This window comes from Acytostelium subglobosum, assembly GCF_000787575.1.
Source record: "Acytostelium subglobosum LB1 DNA, scaffold: scaffold2, whole genome shotgun sequence".
NCBI classification, from domain to species: Eukaryota; Evosea; class Eumycetozoa; order Acytosteliales; family Acytosteliaceae; genus Acytostelium; species Acytostelium subglobosum.
In genome coordinates, this window is record NW_012236530.1 from 1,194,880 (window position 1) to 1,211,613 (window position 16,734).

The window sequence follows — 16,734 nt, forward strand, 5'->3', positions numbered from 1 at the left end:
TCCACCAACACTTCAATATTATCATTATCTAATACTAAATATTTATATTAATACACACATAAATATATAACATATAATAATATATATTATTATCTGTTGTTTATACCAAAAGAAAGAAAAAGGAATTAAAATAATAAGTTAATAATTAATTAATTAATTTGTAGAGTAATAGAGAGATAAATAGAAATATAGTTAGAGTTAGAGAGAGTGTGTGCGTGAGAAGAAGGAAGGAACAAACAAACAATATAATATGGTTGCTTGGAATCAAGATGGAGGTCAATATGATGACCAATTGACAAACTTCACATCAATTGAAGAGTCAACAACTACTACAACATCAACAAACAACAATAATAATGTTACCAATAACAATGGAAGCTTCTTCAGTGCACCAGAGGACTACTCATTCTTCTTGAGTAACTCTGCCAACAATCTGTCAATGGCATTCAATGGCAACAACATGTTTGGTCTTAGCTACCTTGGCAACAACACCACCAACGCTATAACCAGCAATGGTACCTGTTCATCAAACAATGACATGTTGTTGAACAACAACAACTACAATGACTACAACAACTTTCAACTCAACCAAGCAACTACATCAATCCCTCAGTATGACTTCAACAACAACAACACTCAATCAAATGTAGTTCAAACACAACAAGTCGTCAGTCAAGTGTCCCAACCAATGTCTGTTGAGCAGTCACACATCTCCATTGAGTACACTCAACCAAATGATATCATCAGTGGACAGATGTACAACATCGATGGACAGCTGCACTGTCTGTCTGACTACAGCTCCCCAGCCGATGTAATCTTTACCTCGCCGGGTTCCTCGCACGTGCCATCGTCGCCCAGCGACTCGTATGCCATCGCCTCCAACACTGCCGTCAACACGTCCACAACCACGACGACCACATACGTTGCCTCGCCACCCGAGAGCTCAGCCAGCCAGTCGACTCCCATGTCTGAGGAGCTCGACGACTCTTCTGAGGAGTCGGACAGTGAGGAGGCTGCCAAGCCTGCCCGTCCATCCAAGAAGCGCAAGAACTCCTTCGACCCAGACCACAACTACGGACCAATCCTTCCCAAGCACATCCAGCTTGAGATCTCCTCCAAGGAGTTTGAGGTCTATCGCAAGAAGTTCTACAGTGGCAAGTTGTCCAAAGAGGTGTCCAACAACATCAAGAACCAAGAGAGGTAAGCATTCAGTTCACATCAAAGCAATCAATAATGAACTTGTCTCTAACTAATACATTCAACAACAACAGAAAAATCAAGAACAGAGAGTCTGCTCAAAAGTCTAGAGAGAAGAAGTCCAAGAACATGCAGGTGCTTGAGGACAAGCTCATGGTTGAGAACAGCAAGAAGCAAGACCTTGAGAGCAAGCTGCAAGAGGCCAACATCAAGAACTCATACTTGATGGATGAGGTGCGCAACCTCAAGGAGCAGTTGGCAAGAGAGAGGGAGAGAAACGCCTCATTGTCCTCCTCCTCGTCTTCACCAACTCTGTCCTTCTTTGATGAGAACTCCAAGTCGTCATTGATGGGATCGTTCTCCAGCCTGTTCTCGATCGGCAACGGTATCCCAACTGTTGCTGGCGGTCAGCGTCTGGCCTGCTTCTTCCTCCTCTTCCTCATTGTCATCTTCACCAGCTCCAGCGGATTCCAGCCTCACAATGCTGGCCACGCTGGCGTGTCTGGCGTGCAAGCCGCCTCCTACCCCTTCAGAATGCCCCAGTACCTCAACAGAGGACTGCAGTCCTACCAGCAACCAACCGAAAGCCAGCTCAAGTTAATGAACAGATTGTTTGATTCCCGTTTGATTTCAGATTGGAACGGACATGCAAACAGCGACATCACCATCAGTTACACACCAAACGCCGCACCAAAGATTCTCAAGAGAGTGTTGGAGAACAAGCAACAGCATCTTCAAGCAAGAGCCGAGCTTCCAAAGCAGCAACCAATCGATGTCAACAACAACAATAACAACAACAACAACAATGTCATCAATAACAACAACAACAATGGAGAGTTAATCAAGAGACACCCATCAAACACACCAACCATCCAGAACAACTTTGTAGAGCAACGTTTCCACTCCACTCAACCAGAAATCAAGGCTGAGAAGGAGATGTGCGATGCACCAGTGTTGCCCAACAACTCGTCTGTGAAGATCTCGATCCGTTCCAACTACAAGATCACCTCGCCCGATGGAAACAACAACCATTCGATGGACTCATTCAACGATCCCGAGGACCTGGTCAGCAGGAACGCCGACCCATCCAACTTCAACTACCGCGAGCTCAATGTTGACGTCGAGCTTTTGTTCCCCTCCAAGGAGTTTGAGAATGGCTCCAACGACATCTCCAAGCTGTTGCTCAACGCCGGCAGCAATGGACAGCCACTCAGAATCGTTGCCAATGTGTTGGACATGACTCCTACACCGGTGACCGCTGGTAATAGCAACAACAACAACAACAACAACAACAACAACAGTAGCAACAAGGATACGGCACCAATGGACACAATTGACAAGATTCAAAACCTTGCCAGTTTGGACTAAGCCAAGCCTCCTGGTCTTTCGGTTGTTCATTGTTCCTTCCTTCCTACCTTCATGGGACTAGTAGTGCACCTTGACATTAGTAATGTCATGGTAGTCTGTACATTTATCAATCTATCTACAAATAAAAAGTAATACTATTGTTTGTGAACCCTATTATATATGTATTGTATTATGTTGTAGTTGGTCAGTCCTGGGAACAATCAATCGGGTCCATTCTGATGAACCGAACGAATGCTTCTTCCCGATTCTATTTGCCAGTGTTGTCGTCCAAGTCTGAAACTGCCCTTTTACCCAGGGTTGGGGGTTGTTTGACAGGACACCCATTCATGAATAACTGTTGGCATTCATTCCATCCAACAATAGCGAACGAAAGAGAGAGTGAGATATAGATATTAGTATTATACATCATTGTAATAACTCATACATACATACATATATATATATATATATATAATGAATGAAATAGTAGAGACGAGTAGTAGTAGCGGTAGTGGTCATGGTAGAAGGAGTAGTGCTGATATGACAGAGAATGCAATTGAGATGACCGAGTTATCAACATTGCCATCAGATGTAAACAATGTTAATGATGGTGCTGCGGCACAACAAGCACAACAACAAAGTAATGATAATGGTACACTGCGGCGATCTCAAGAAGGAGAGCAACAAACACAAACAGAGGAGCAAGAGGATAGTGGAGATGTTGAACTGGGTGCGACTGCACCAAGTGCGTCAAAGAAGGTACATACATCGTGGAGAAAGACTGCAAAGACATGGACATTGAACTACTTTGCAAAGTTCAAGGGCACCGATGCCAAGTCACCAAAGATGGTTACCTACGATGAGATGATATTCAGTTGGCTGGGCTCTGCGATTGGCATTGGCGTGTTGGCAGCGATGCACTACTATGTGTTGGACCGACATCAACTACTCTTCCTCATTGCAAGTTTTGCTGCTTCAGCCGTGCTCATATATGGTGCTCCATCTGCACCATTGTCTCAGCCACGCAATCTAGTGGGCGGTCACATAATCTCGGCTATAGTGGGCGTGACAGCACGTGTAGCTTTGGTCGACACCAAAGAGCAATACGTCGTGGCAAGCTTACTCTCTGTGTCAATATCCATTGTACTTATGCAGATGACCAAGACATTGCATCCGCCTGGTGGCGCGTCAGCGTTGATCGCCGTGATGAGCCCAGCAAAGCAGCGATGGGCAGGCTACCTCTACGTCCTAATGCCCATTGGCACTGGCAGTCTAATCATGCTCCTGGTGGCACTACTCGTCAACAACATGTCTCCAAAGAGAAGGTATCCTCTCTGGTGGTGGTAGACGTAGTCGTAGTAGTCATAGTAGTAGTATCTCTCTGGTGTTAGTTGGACCGACAACACATACACCTTTCCCTCCTCCCCTCCTCCCTTCCTCCCTTCCTTCTTTCATTCTTCCATCACATTCTCTCTCGATTATCATTTCACATGGCTGTTTTGTGAGTGCACGTACAACAACAACAACAACAACAACACGACATCAACAGCAGTATACACACCATTATCATCTTACTCTAGCGAGCGAGCGAATGAGCGAGTGGCTGATATTATTGTCTCGACGTTCCACACACCAACCAACACCAAAGATATTTATTTAATTAATTATAGATAGATAGATTAGATTAGACAATCCACCAACAAACAAGATGTCTCCCCATTACACCACCAAACCAAACATTTTGTGGATTCTACTATTGCCCATCATTTCAAACCATTCATCCATCAATCCATCAATCCACACTTACCGTCAAACACTGGAGGCATCATGGTCTTGTGTCGATGTTCTTCCTCCATATCAGTCGTGGGCGAGAAAGCCAGCAAACAACCTACCCCCCCAGGGCAAGAAGATATCTTCTTGACTGAGTCAGTCGACCGATGGAGTGGGGCGTGGGGGTTCTAGAACAACAGCAACAGGAGTATCAATTAATCAATCAATCAATCAGAGCGCAAGATCATTATTCATAATCATTGTGCTATAAATACTTTCCCGGACGGGGATTGCTACATTGGATTGGCCGTCAAGGAGGAATGCATTTGTCCAGTTCCCCATCTCCACAACCCCCATTTTCCCCAACTGCACACCTTGCATCCGTGGCTTCAGTCCTTACCCGCTTGGATGAATCCATCAATCAAGTAACTCTGCCAATGATCACTCAAGCTCTGGCAACACTACCCAATGAGGATACTTGAATGAATGAATGAATGAATGAAACATCCCCATTATCGCTCGTTCCCCAAGTGCACTACAACTACCGGGCCACTCACACAGCTTCAATCCATCATCCATCCGTTCATCCAGCAAACAACAATGAAAATGGATCTACATCTCCCCCATGTCTGTCTGTTGCCACGATATTGGGATGTTCGTCTCAAGACTGTGAATCTTGGAGTTTGTGTATGTGAGTGGGAAGTATTGTTGTTGTGGGTGGTCGTGCAAGGGCACGAGTGTGTGTGGGCACGTGGCAACACAAGGTACTGTTTTGGCGAGTGGTCCGACCAATCACATTCGTCAACAACACTTTCACACTCATCCTTGGAACACCCCCTCGAGTCATCACATGGCTGGCCATTCCATACCATGATATATATCATCTGTGTGTGAGTTAAATAGCAATATATACACAATGCCAACATCGCATCGATAAATGAACTTACCCACACATACCCCTAAGCTGTTTGACAGCCGCTCCATGGCCTCGACCACACAGTATCCGGAGCATCATCTTAAGAGACTCTCTGCCTGCCTGTATGAGCGAGAGTGTCTGTTGATTTCTCAGTTGCTTTCAATTCCTTAAGATAATCAACCCAATCAGTCTGGGGGCCAGACACTACCACTACGTTAATCACATGTACCTTCCTACTACATTAGGTAGGCCTGGTCTTGCCCCTGCCTTCAGACTCGATGGATGTCATCTAGAGGGAGGGAGGGTAGAGGACTTGACTCAAGATGTAGTGGTGGTGGGGGTGCCATTGGGGGGACGGCGGGGCCAGCAAGTATTGAATGAATGGGAGATGAATGAGTGCATTGACAGCAGCAATGATGGTGCAAACCTACAGAAGACATCACATTGTTGCCATGGGCAAAAGGCATCCTTACCCATTGAGGATGGCATGCCATTTCCGGACGTGACAACAACGTGCTCTTCCAGCGGAGAACAGACGCCCATAAATCAATCAATCACAAGCCAACAAGTGCTCTTCATTTATCGATCCAATTGTACCATTTGCCTATCTATCCTTTGTCTCTCACACACCTACACCTCATATATTAAATCATATTTAATATATATTATATCTATCCAGTCATTGTCTCTCTTTAAACCTTTGTCTGTCCCGCCATCATCTCTCTCTACATTCACACACACACACAGCAGTGTTACTACTATCCAACGCACTACTTTAGCCACAATCATAACGGCAGACCACTGGACCATCCATCCATCTTATCCCATCCGACTTACTTATTATAATATCATAAGATACATATATATCCAACTATCTCCAACCAAATAATAATAATAATATAATATCACTATTATTAATATATCAATTTATTTATAGACTCACCTTCTCTCAACTACCAACTTTGGATAATTTATAAATATTTCCATCTTGGAGAATTATAAGATAATCTTAATACTTAACATTCATTCAAAATATATACTTTACTTAAATATTTATTTAACCAATAATAATAATAATGTCACTTGTATCAACTCAATATCCAATGTCATTCCATTTTAATACTCCAACATACCAATCACCAACATCATTCCATCACCAACAGCATGGGCAAACTCATCAATCTCCACACCAAACCCATCAATCACCTCTCCAACAACATCTACTCCATCAACAGCAACAACAACAAAATCATCATCAACAACATCAGCATCCTCATCAACATCAACCAACCAATTTGAACGCCATGGAGTGCCAGCCCCCGTTACCCACCTACCCAAGGTTTGCCGCTGGAGGTGCTGCAGCTGCCGCTGCCACCACCTACGACTTTGAGAACAAACACTTCAGTTACTCGCCGTCCATTCCATCTCCGCCACTACCATCACCAAGATCATCATCTCCACTTGTATCACACAACACCAAGAACAATATCCAAGTACTGGAGAACCGATTGGGACAATTCTGGACTCACCAATTGAGTGTGATCTGCCAGACCGAAGACTTCAAGTCCGCCCATGAGCTTCCACTTGCCAGAATCAAGAAGATAATGAAGTCCGATGAACAAGTTAATGTATGTATCACTCCTTCTAATATCCATCAATCAAACAAATATTAATATTATTCCATCCTTCAATTAATATTTTTAGAAAGTATCTGTGGAGGTACCAGTTATATTTGCCAAGGCATGTGAGATGTTCATCCTGGAAATGACCATCCGTTCTTGGTTCCATACCGAGTCCAACAAAAGAAGAACACTCCAAAGAATTGACATTGCCAACGCATTTGTCAAGTACGACATGTATGATTTCCTAATTGACATAGTTCCCCGAGATGAGATATCCAAGCCCAAGAAGTTCTTTGTAAGTATCCTAATTAATTAATTAATTGATTGAGTGAGGTCTCTAACATTCAATGTCAATATTTTGTAGGAGGAGTTATTCAAGAACTATACATTATCACCAGAGTCATTGCATTTTTATCAATTACAACAACAAATGTCAGCAGATAAGTCAATGAAGAGGTCTCACTCAGAGTCTGACAACAGTAACAAGTCTGAGGAGGCCAGTCCTGAAGCCAGTCCAAAGAAGTTGAGAAGTTTATCCTACGACATGTCCTCCCAACAAAGGGGTCAATACGCAATCCAACATCAACAACAACTAGGACAACAAGGAATGACTGTGGCCAACCACCCACATGGTCATCTCCAGCATCGCTACTCCCACCCCGACTTGAGTTGCCACACTCCCAGCTCCACGTACTCGCCACCTTTGATTGGAGGCGGATCTAGTGGAGGGGCTAGTGGTGGTGACATCAGGACATCCCCAGCTCCATCACCATCTCTAACTTCCCTCTACTACATGCAGCAGCAGGGACAACAACATCAACAGCAACAACAACAACAACAGCAACAACAGCCAGGCAATGGAAGTAGCCAAGCCTATTACTTCAATCCTACTGATTGATCGGTTAATTGATTGTGAGTTGTAGTGTTCAGTTTATAATAAACAGTTTACACTGTAAAACAAACAATGTCTCTGATTGTCGATTAATGCTTCATGTAGGCCTCGATCTCCTCAACAGTCCTTGGCAACATCTTTGAGTAGTTCTCTGATCCAGTGGCAGTGACCAGAACATCATCCTCAATGCGGACACCTCCAAATCTTCTGAACCTGGCCAGCACATCCTTGTTGATGAACTTGGCCTTGGCGGGATCGGCCAACGCAGTCTCGAGCAGATGGTCGATGAAGTAGCAGCCTGGCTCAACCGTGATGAACATGCCCTCCTTGAGGTTACGAGTGGTACGAAGTGAGTTGATCTTGGGCTTGGCATCGGGTCCAGCAAAGCCACCGACGTCGTGAGTGTTGAGTCCGAGGAAGTGACCAAGTCCATGAGGGAAGAAGATCGAGCCAATCTTGTTCTCGACCAACTCGTCCAGTGTACCTCCGGTCAGGATACCGCCCTGAAGGAGTCCACTGAGGATACGGCGCTCAGCCAACTTGTGCATGTCGACCCAATCGACGCCGGGCTTCATGGCAGCGAGCACGGAGCGAGAGGCGTCCAACACAGCGTTGTAGACAATCTTTTGGTCGTCGGTGAACTTGCCGTTGGCGGGGAACGAGCAGGTGACGTCGGCGCAGTAACCGTGGTACTGCGAGCCCATGTCAAACAGACACATTGAACCGTCGCGGATGATGGCGGCGTTGGGCTCACCAGCATGGCCATAGTGAAGAACAGCCGAGTTGGTGTTGGCGGCACAGATGCATGTGTAGCTGACATTGCGGCAACCAAAGTCGTGGTATGCGTGGTAGAGATACACACTCTCGCATTGGTACTCACGCTGGCCTGGACGGATCTTCTTCATGACCTGCATGTGAGCATGGCATGACGACTCGACAGCGTAGCGCAGCACCTCGAGCTCCTTGGGTGTCTTGATGACACGGCACTCGACGACGTGTGGGAATGCCATACTGTTGTTCACTGTGAACTCATTGATGCCGCTAAAGTGCATTGGCTTGGTGGTGTTGTGGCTGTCGTGGTTGAATCCCTCGACCGTGTAGATGGTCTTGCAGTGCTTGTTCTTGAGGTAGGCGGCCATGTCGCCGACAAACTCCACGTGGTCCACCAAGAAGATCTTCTTGTAGTACTCCTTGGAGTGGATCTGGCCGAGCCAAGTGGCGTACTCTGCTGGCAACTGTGGGATGAACAGTGTTGACGTTGGGTTGGCGGCATTGTCCAACTCAATGGTTCCATAGCAGTCTGGCATATCGCAACCGAATGCCCAGAAGAAGAACTTCTCCTGGAGGAATAATGGCTCTGTCGAACAGTACATGCGTGAGAGTCAGGGACCAATCCATCACCACCTATCATCCATCCAACCTTGTTAATGCATGCATTATATAATTCTTACCATGATCAGAGTCATAAGAGTAATCAGCCTTTCCACCTTGGAACAAGATGCAAGAGTTTGGTTGAATCTGATCCTCTTTGATTGATTGAGCGAATGATTGATTGAATGGGATTGATTGATAGTGATGTTTAGTTAGTGTGAGACAATAGCATTACATTATGTTTAGTATTAGATACATACTGTCTGATGATGACAAGATGGTAGTGATCAATCTTGCTCTGTTCTCCTTGTGCAAGACCAATGGCACCTTATGAGTGCTGTTACCCAACCAGTAGTAACCTGGTGAGTAATGTGAGTCTTTGTGAGTCTCTTCACAGCATGTACCTTCCATTATATCTATCTACTTTATGTATATATATGTTATCTCTTGTATAAGTATCAAACAAATATCTGTTTGTGATTGTGTTGTGTTGTTGTTGAACAAACACGACCTTGCAATCAAGGACCCATAATTTAAGAATTGAAATGAAGTTGAAGATGGTGTTGATGACTCAGTGATGTTCATCGTTCACTCTTTCATTCATTTAACATTCAAATACAGGTACAGTCGACAACAACAACAATAACAACAACTACAAACTACATCAGTAACAATGAATGATGATTCAAATAATAATGCAACGGAGGATGCAACAGTCGAACCTATCAATATTGTAGAATACCTGAATAACAACTTTGTCAATGAATCATCATTCGGTAACTTACAACAACTAAAGAATCAATTACTAAAGGAGAAGCAATCGATTACAACCATAGTATGTCTCTTGTTTGATTGATATGATTGATTGATTGATTGATTGAATGTGAATGATTGACTAATATGATGATGATAATAGTTAGCGGACATTGAATCAAAGTCATCATTAGATACATTGGAGAATAAGTGTACATTGGCTATAACACAGTTGGATCAATTACAAGATAAGAGAAGTGCATTACTTAAACAACTACAACAACATAGAGCAAACTCTGACATTGAAACACTTGGCAAATGTACAAACTTGATCAATCAGATCACAAGGATAAAGAAGTACTTCCAAATACTACTCATCATACATCTATTCTAGTGAGTAATACCAACATCATGAGCAAGGGATGTAGAGTATGAACTAACTAACCAACCACAATAGTACCAAGGTCAAGACATACATTGATGAGAACAAGCTTGGAAGATCATTGCCACCATTCATCAATCTCATTGAGATACAGAACAACTTACATTGTCTCAAGTCTCCATTGATCACAAACAATGATGATCAACATCAACCATGCTACCATCTTACCAGACTCATTGACCATATGATCAGCGACCTCACCAATCTACTCGAGAAGAGAATGAAAGAGTATGTGTGTCATTGTACACATGGTCGCCAGTCCGCTCCCTCGCCTTTCTACTAACAATTCACAATACGAAACGTCATGACAGAGAGTTGAAACAAGCTTTAAAGGATATCAATTGGATCTCATTGATGGGTTCACCTAATGATACCAAGGTCAATCAACCGAGCTCGAGTGCGAATGAGTCGCCAGACACTCAACAGAGACTCAAGGCACTTCAATCATCATTTGTCAATCTCATTGTACTTCAACTCACATCGCAGAAGTATCCGACGACTCTGCCATCATCACTTCTGTCCTCTGAATCCAGTCCATTCAAGTCTTCGCAACAAGCTCAATCATCATCACAACAACAACAACAGCAACAAACATTGACCGCGGTCAACTTGATATTGGAACCATTGGTCAATGGATTCCGCTTCCACTTTCAAACGAAGCGCGTCACCAACATGCCAGAGAAACCAGAGTGGCCGATACATTATGTGAAGCGCATCATCAAGGAGTACATGCCATACATCCACGCATTGCAACTGGCACTTGGACAACGCCAGATCACCCACATCAATGTACAGAGCTGGTTCATCAGCGGCCTGGTGGAAACCCTGGCCAGCAAGTTCCGCGAGGACATCCCCTTGCTCACCTCTCGTCCGGAGAAGACCAAGCTATTCTATCACATGATCGATGAGATTCTCTCGCTCGAGAAGCATCTGCTACACGTCTATCAATATCCATTTCCACAGGAGCTGCTTGGCGAGGCTGCCTTCATCGCGATCGACAACAGCAGCGACAGCGCTACCACTGGCGCGGGCGTCGCGTCACACCGCGACATGACACCATTCAACGCAGTGTTTGAAGATGAGCCAATATTCGAGCGATGGATCAACATTGAGATTGACGCCAGTCTGGAGTACTTTGAGCAGTTGACCAACTCATCAAAGCGTTGGAAGCCATACTATCGCAAGGACTTTGCTGACCTCGACACGATGAAGCCCTCGACGTCGGCCTACGAACTGGTGACCCTGCTGCAGATGTTGACCGACCGCTATTCACACCTCTCAGACGCGTCACTACAGTTGCAGTTCTTCCTAAAGATCCAGTGCAACCTGCTATCACAGTATCATGACGAGCTGCAACGCATGATCCCGCCCGACACCTACTCATGGTCCAAAGCGCACGAGTACGATCAAGATCAGCTCAAAGAGATCTGCTCGATATACAACTCGATCGTGTACATTATAAGTGTGTTGAAGGATTGGAATGATCAGCTAGTGTTCACCAAGCTGGACGAGTACATGCAGAGCAACAAGGACGACCTGGAAGACTATGGCGACGAGGACGACGATGACGACGATGACAACATGCGCACGTACTCTGCATTCAAGCCAACGATCGACCGATACAAGACACTCAGCAAACAGTTGATGAAGAAGATTGTGGACATTGTCTTTAGCAGCTTCTCGACCAAGCTTAACCAGAACTACTACCTCAAGCGTCGTCCATCAGGCTGGCATGGACTGCACAAGAACAAGACCACATCATCATCAGTCCCCACAAGGATCTCATCATCCACGTCCTCAGACGACGGCGATGGATCAGACGATGGAGGCGACAATGATGAGGAGCAGGAACAGAAGAGAAGAGCGAGATTGGATCTCAGCGGCGGCATTTCATCGGCATCCATCAATCCAGAGTCATTGGTGGACCTGTCGCCAGAGATCACTGATGGTCTGTCAACGTTGAGATCACAACTTGGCACGATCCTGCCATCGTTGTGTGATAACAAAGTGGCATCATTCTGGCGCAAACTATCTGGACAGATTGACAAGTATCTGTTTGGTCTACTCTTGGACAGCACCTCATGGAGCAGTCTAACATACCGCGATGGACTTAGGATTGGAAAGGATATCAAGACTCTATTCTTAATATTCAGGATGCTATCAGATCAACCAGAGAAGTATTTGAAGAAGTAGGTATTCATTCATTAATGATTGATTGAGTGAAATGAGTGACAACTAACATTCATGAATGTTCATATCAAACAGAGTACACGAATCATCAATATTATTGAAGATGACTGATAGGCAATTACTAGAGTTGAGGAATGAGTTAAGGTCATTGGCTGGCACAAACACTGAACTTCAACTGTTACAAAACAGTGGCATCCATAATATCACAGTGGAGGAATGCGAATCATTGGCATCATTGAGATTGATACAATAATTGATTGATCGATTGATTGATTAATTGATAAATTGGATGGACCAATCAATATCGTCAATTGTTTACTCAATCAATGTGGACCTACATTGAGTAGATAGGCACCTCGCATGCCATTGGCACCCTCCAAAAAAACCAGCCAACCTCCACATGAACATGACGGGTCCCAACCCCACATGACCTCCAAACAATTAAAAGGGGGGGGTGGTGGTTACCCGACCACTCATCTCACCTAATCTTGACTTGATAGTCTAGGCCTCAATGATAGTGTGTTTGTTTAGGTTAGAGCAGTAGAGATACACACACGACGCCGAGGTCCACAAGAATAGTACAAAGTAACTACCTATTATCTCTATCTGTTGTACAAATACTTAGATAACTTAAATATTTATTTGACAGATAATTCTAGAATATTATTAACTCTGACAATTGTAAATATTAATATTAATTATACTTATTATGTTCGATAATAAGCGAGTCATCATCCAATGACTCAAACACAACAACTATAACCCTCACACACACATGCCAAATCAATCAATGAACACACCACAACACTATACCACTCACTACATGAAGCTCACACCCTCTATCCCCACTCTCTACACACTCATCCATCCACTCACTCCATCCATCTCATACTCTTAAACTCATAAACCCAGGACGAGTCGCTTGTTTGTGTTGACTGCTACCACATCTCTTCTCACTCTCTATCTATCTCTTGTGTATTCATTCATCCAACTGCAATTGTGCCCCAGACACAGACAAAGTTCATTCTTTAAACTCCTGGCTAATTGTGCCTACAAAGAAACAAACAAACAATAACATAGTAGCAGCAATAACAGCAGCTCAATATTTAGTGTCAAACTCATACTATACTACCAACCGACAATCTTAACATCACTGCCGGCCTCACAGCCTCGCCCTTTCCACTCCAACTCTAACACTTGTTCATGACATCAACTTGGTATCATATTGTATAATATTAATATAGAACTTTCCCCATTTACAAATAATAATAATAATCTAGACAAGATTAGATATACACATATACATACAGAATGAAGGAACAATTTGAAAAGATATCTTATACCTTCTCCTTATATAAGAAGATAGCATTCCTTATAATGATATCAGTCCAGTTTGTAAGTTATATACATTCTCATCAATCAAACCAAGAAGTAGACATTCCCTCGCTAACCATGATTGGATCATTTATTCATAAAGGTTGGATTAGGTTTACTAGGATCAGGACTGTTTCATTACTTCAACTATGACGCCACAAGTGATTGGCGAATGCCTTATATATGGTTCGGAGCAGTTGCCGCCTCAATTGCAGCAATATTTATAATGTTGGCCAATTTGATTGGGCATCTAAAGTCATTATCAGCTGCCTTTATATTGGAATTAATAGTGTTCATGGTAACCATCTCTGGAATTGTGATTATGAGCATTACCGATATCAAGTTTGTCGACAAATTAGAGTACTGCGACGAGAGGTCATTGGACACATTCACCTGCGTCAGTATATTCGGTCAGACATTCTGTGGCAAGCACATCCTTAGTCAATGTGACCGATTTCATAATAGCATGGCAATGATACTCAGTGGTCAAGTATCAATGGCAGTCGTATCTGTATGTGTACCTTTATTATTAGAACGAATCAAAGTCATATTTCATCTGACTAATATCCATCTCCATGTTACAGGTTGCACTGATGTTTGTAACATTCCTAAAGTTATACCCTACCTTTGAAGAACAGATACATTATCAACCTCTATTGTCAGCGATCAACGAAGGAGACGACGATGACGCATTCGATTCTATACATAACGTATAAAAAAGACAAAGTTTTGTTATTACTAGATCAGATAGATACAAAGAGATGGATTGAGAGATATAGGTTGATGGTTTATTGAATGAGTAATGTGTGTGAGGAGATGGAGATATAGAGATAGAGAGATAGAGACCAAGTCTGATGATGAATGGTTTGGCAAGGTGTATGTCGACACGGGTGAACGCAAGGCAGCTGCTTGAGTACCCAAGCTCCTTTGTGGACATGGGACAGATTGACTGCAATGTTGAGAGATATAGATATGAATGAATGATTGATTGATTGATATTGATTGGATTGTTGATGAAGTGGATATTGATTATGCTGTGTTTTGTTGTTGATAGAGAAGGAGATATGCTTCGCGTGACAGTACTTCTTGTTCAGTCACCTCGCTAATGTTGGCGTCGTCGAATTTGATCCACTGGTTGTTGGGTTGCAGAACGTCGCATGTGTAGTGACCCTGTGACAGGCCCTTGCCATGATGTCCGACCACGGAGAAGAGGGAGTACCGCTTGGTGGACTCGGTGCGAACTGGTGTGTGTGATTTCAGCGTGAGGTTGGTCGGGAAGGACACATGCTTGTCCAGCTTCTGTGCCTTGGTATCAAAGGCGAATCGTTTAAAATGCACGACAAGGATACGAGGCAGTATCTCAATGGACATGGACTTGCTGGCAGTGATCTCAATCTTCTTTGTCTGACATGTGTATCCTTCCAAAGTCTCCTCCTTCATGAATAAAGAGAGAGCATCGTCCAAAGTTGCTACATTCTCTGGCTATAATAATCGTACACTTTAGTTAGTATCTCTTGCTCTCGTAGGGTCATGATGGATAACTTACGCGAATGTCCAAATGTAGGCAATAGAATGGTTGAAGTGTGATTGACTCTTTTGACTCGTGTCTGTTGACACTGCTCCTGAGAGTGCCAGAGAATATTTGAGAGATAGGTGATGTTGCTACCGATGATTGATCCTGTATTATGATCATGTAATGTTTGTTAGTAATTGAGTTGGGGCGATGTGTGAGTGAATGATTGATTGATATGTACATTGATAGTCGATGTCTTGTTCCTCTGAACAACCACCTGCCATTCGCCCTCCAAGTCCTCCTTGTTTGGTATGTTGGCCTCTTCCTTTGGACCCTCGATATCGCCTGTTTCATTTGCCATGTTAGTAATCTAATCTACACTCAAGCCTGCCACAAGATAGACTTTGGTACTTACGTATCAGTGTAACGAGTTCCTCGTGGATGAGGTCAAGGAAGTAGATCAAGAACTCTTGGGCATCCTGTTGACAACTCTGTTGCTGCTGCTGTTGTTGCTGTGACTCGTAGACGATGAGCTTTGACTTCTTCTTGGTGATGGGCACCGAGAGTGGGATCACAGGCATTGTGGAGGCCTCTTTGGGAGATGGTGACACCTTGGAGTTGAATGACTTGACCAAATCATAAAAGTATCTTGGGTTGATTGGAGCAGGTGTTGAAACGGCATTGTGTTGCTTGCCACTGTTACCGCTGCTACTATTGCCGCCGCCAGTCGTAGATCCACTGGCTGGTGTCGATGGCTGAGCAAAGTAATCATTGTTGAAGTGAACCCTGAACATGAATGTTTGTGAGTGATGCGATCCTATGCTACCAAGCATTGTTGGGACAACTTACAAGTTTGATAGAGTGGGATACTTGGATGCTGGAAGAGACTCAAAGTCTGTTGAGACAACCTTTAACAGTTTGGCAAAGGGTTGACATYCCAACCAATGATTGGAGTATCTGTATTGTTATGTTGTTGTTGTTGTTAGTATGTATACAACTCACTTATTCATTCACTAATGAATACTTACGACATTCATAAAGCATGTGTTGGAAGTGTTGACAAGTCCTTTGGGTTGGAATTGGACTGCTTTGGACTTGTTGACATAGTCATCGTAGTGGTTCATCCAGGCCAGCTTGCGGTCAATCTCCTTTCTCAGCTTCTGTTGGTTGGCACTGGTGGTAGTGTTGAGTGCACCGGCAACATCGGTCTGTGATGAAGATGGTTTGTTGGCGGCGGGACTGTTGGTATCTAGGGACATCTTCTCAATGATGAGCTTGGACCATAGTTGAGCCGCCTCGGCAGAGGCACCCTCTTTGGACTGGTTGCTTGMGTTGTTTWCTGTGGCG

The 16,734-nt window shown here is 43.9% G+C and overlaps 5 protein-coding genes across 5 annotated transcripts; 3 read left to right on the forward strand and 2 right to left on the reverse strand.

The window, feature by feature from the left end:
- Positions 1-250: 250 nt before the first annotated feature.
- SAMD00019534_012490 (hypothetical protein) lies at positions 251-2,565 on the forward strand (the record flags this gene model as incomplete). The annotated part of the gene is made up of 2 exons (XM_012903216.1): positions 251-1,200; positions 1,272-2,565. 2 exons carry the CDS (start codon positions 251-253, stop codon positions 2,563-2,565), a joined length of 2,244 nt encoding a protein of 747 aa, XP_012758670.1.
- Positions 2,566-3,084: 519 nt separating this feature from the next.
- SAMD00019534_012500 (hypothetical protein) lies at positions 3,085-3,891 on the forward strand (the record flags this gene model as incomplete). The annotated part of the gene is made up of 1 exon (XM_012903217.1): positions 3,085-3,891. One exon carries the CDS (start codon positions 3,085-3,087, stop codon positions 3,889-3,891), a length of 807 nt encoding a protein of 268 aa, XP_012758671.1.
- A 2,643-nt stretch (positions 3,892-6,534) lies between these two features.
- Positions 6,535-7,750, forward strand: SAMD00019534_012510 (hypothetical protein; the record flags this gene model as incomplete). The annotated part of the gene is made up of 3 exons (XM_012903218.1): positions 6,535-6,858; positions 6,935-7,147; positions 7,217-7,750. 3 exons carry the CDS (start codon positions 6,535-6,537, stop codon positions 7,748-7,750), a joined length of 1,071 nt encoding a protein of 356 aa, XP_012758672.1.
- Positions 7,751-7,833: 83 nt separating this feature from the next.
- On the reverse strand, positions 7,834-9,526 carry SAMD00019534_012520 (hypothetical protein; the record flags this gene model as incomplete). Its single annotated transcript, XM_012903219.1, has 3 exons — positions 7,834-9,101; positions 9,196-9,270; positions 9,376-9,526. 3 exons carry the CDS (start codon positions 9,524-9,526, stop codon positions 7,834-7,836), a joined length of 1,494 nt encoding a protein of 497 aa, XP_012758673.1.
- Positions 9,527-14,903: 5,377 nt separating this feature from the next.
- On the reverse strand, positions 14,904-16,699 carry SAMD00019534_012540 (hypothetical protein; the record flags this gene model as incomplete). Its single annotated transcript, XM_012903220.1, has 6 exons — positions 14,904-15,356; positions 15,421-15,552; positions 15,629-15,732; positions 15,803-16,173; positions 16,237-16,295; positions 16,416-16,699. Coding segments are annotated over 6 exons (1,403 nt in total), but the record flags the coding sequence as incomplete, so codon positions are not given.
- Between the last annotated feature and the right edge of the window lie 35 nt (positions 16,700-16,734).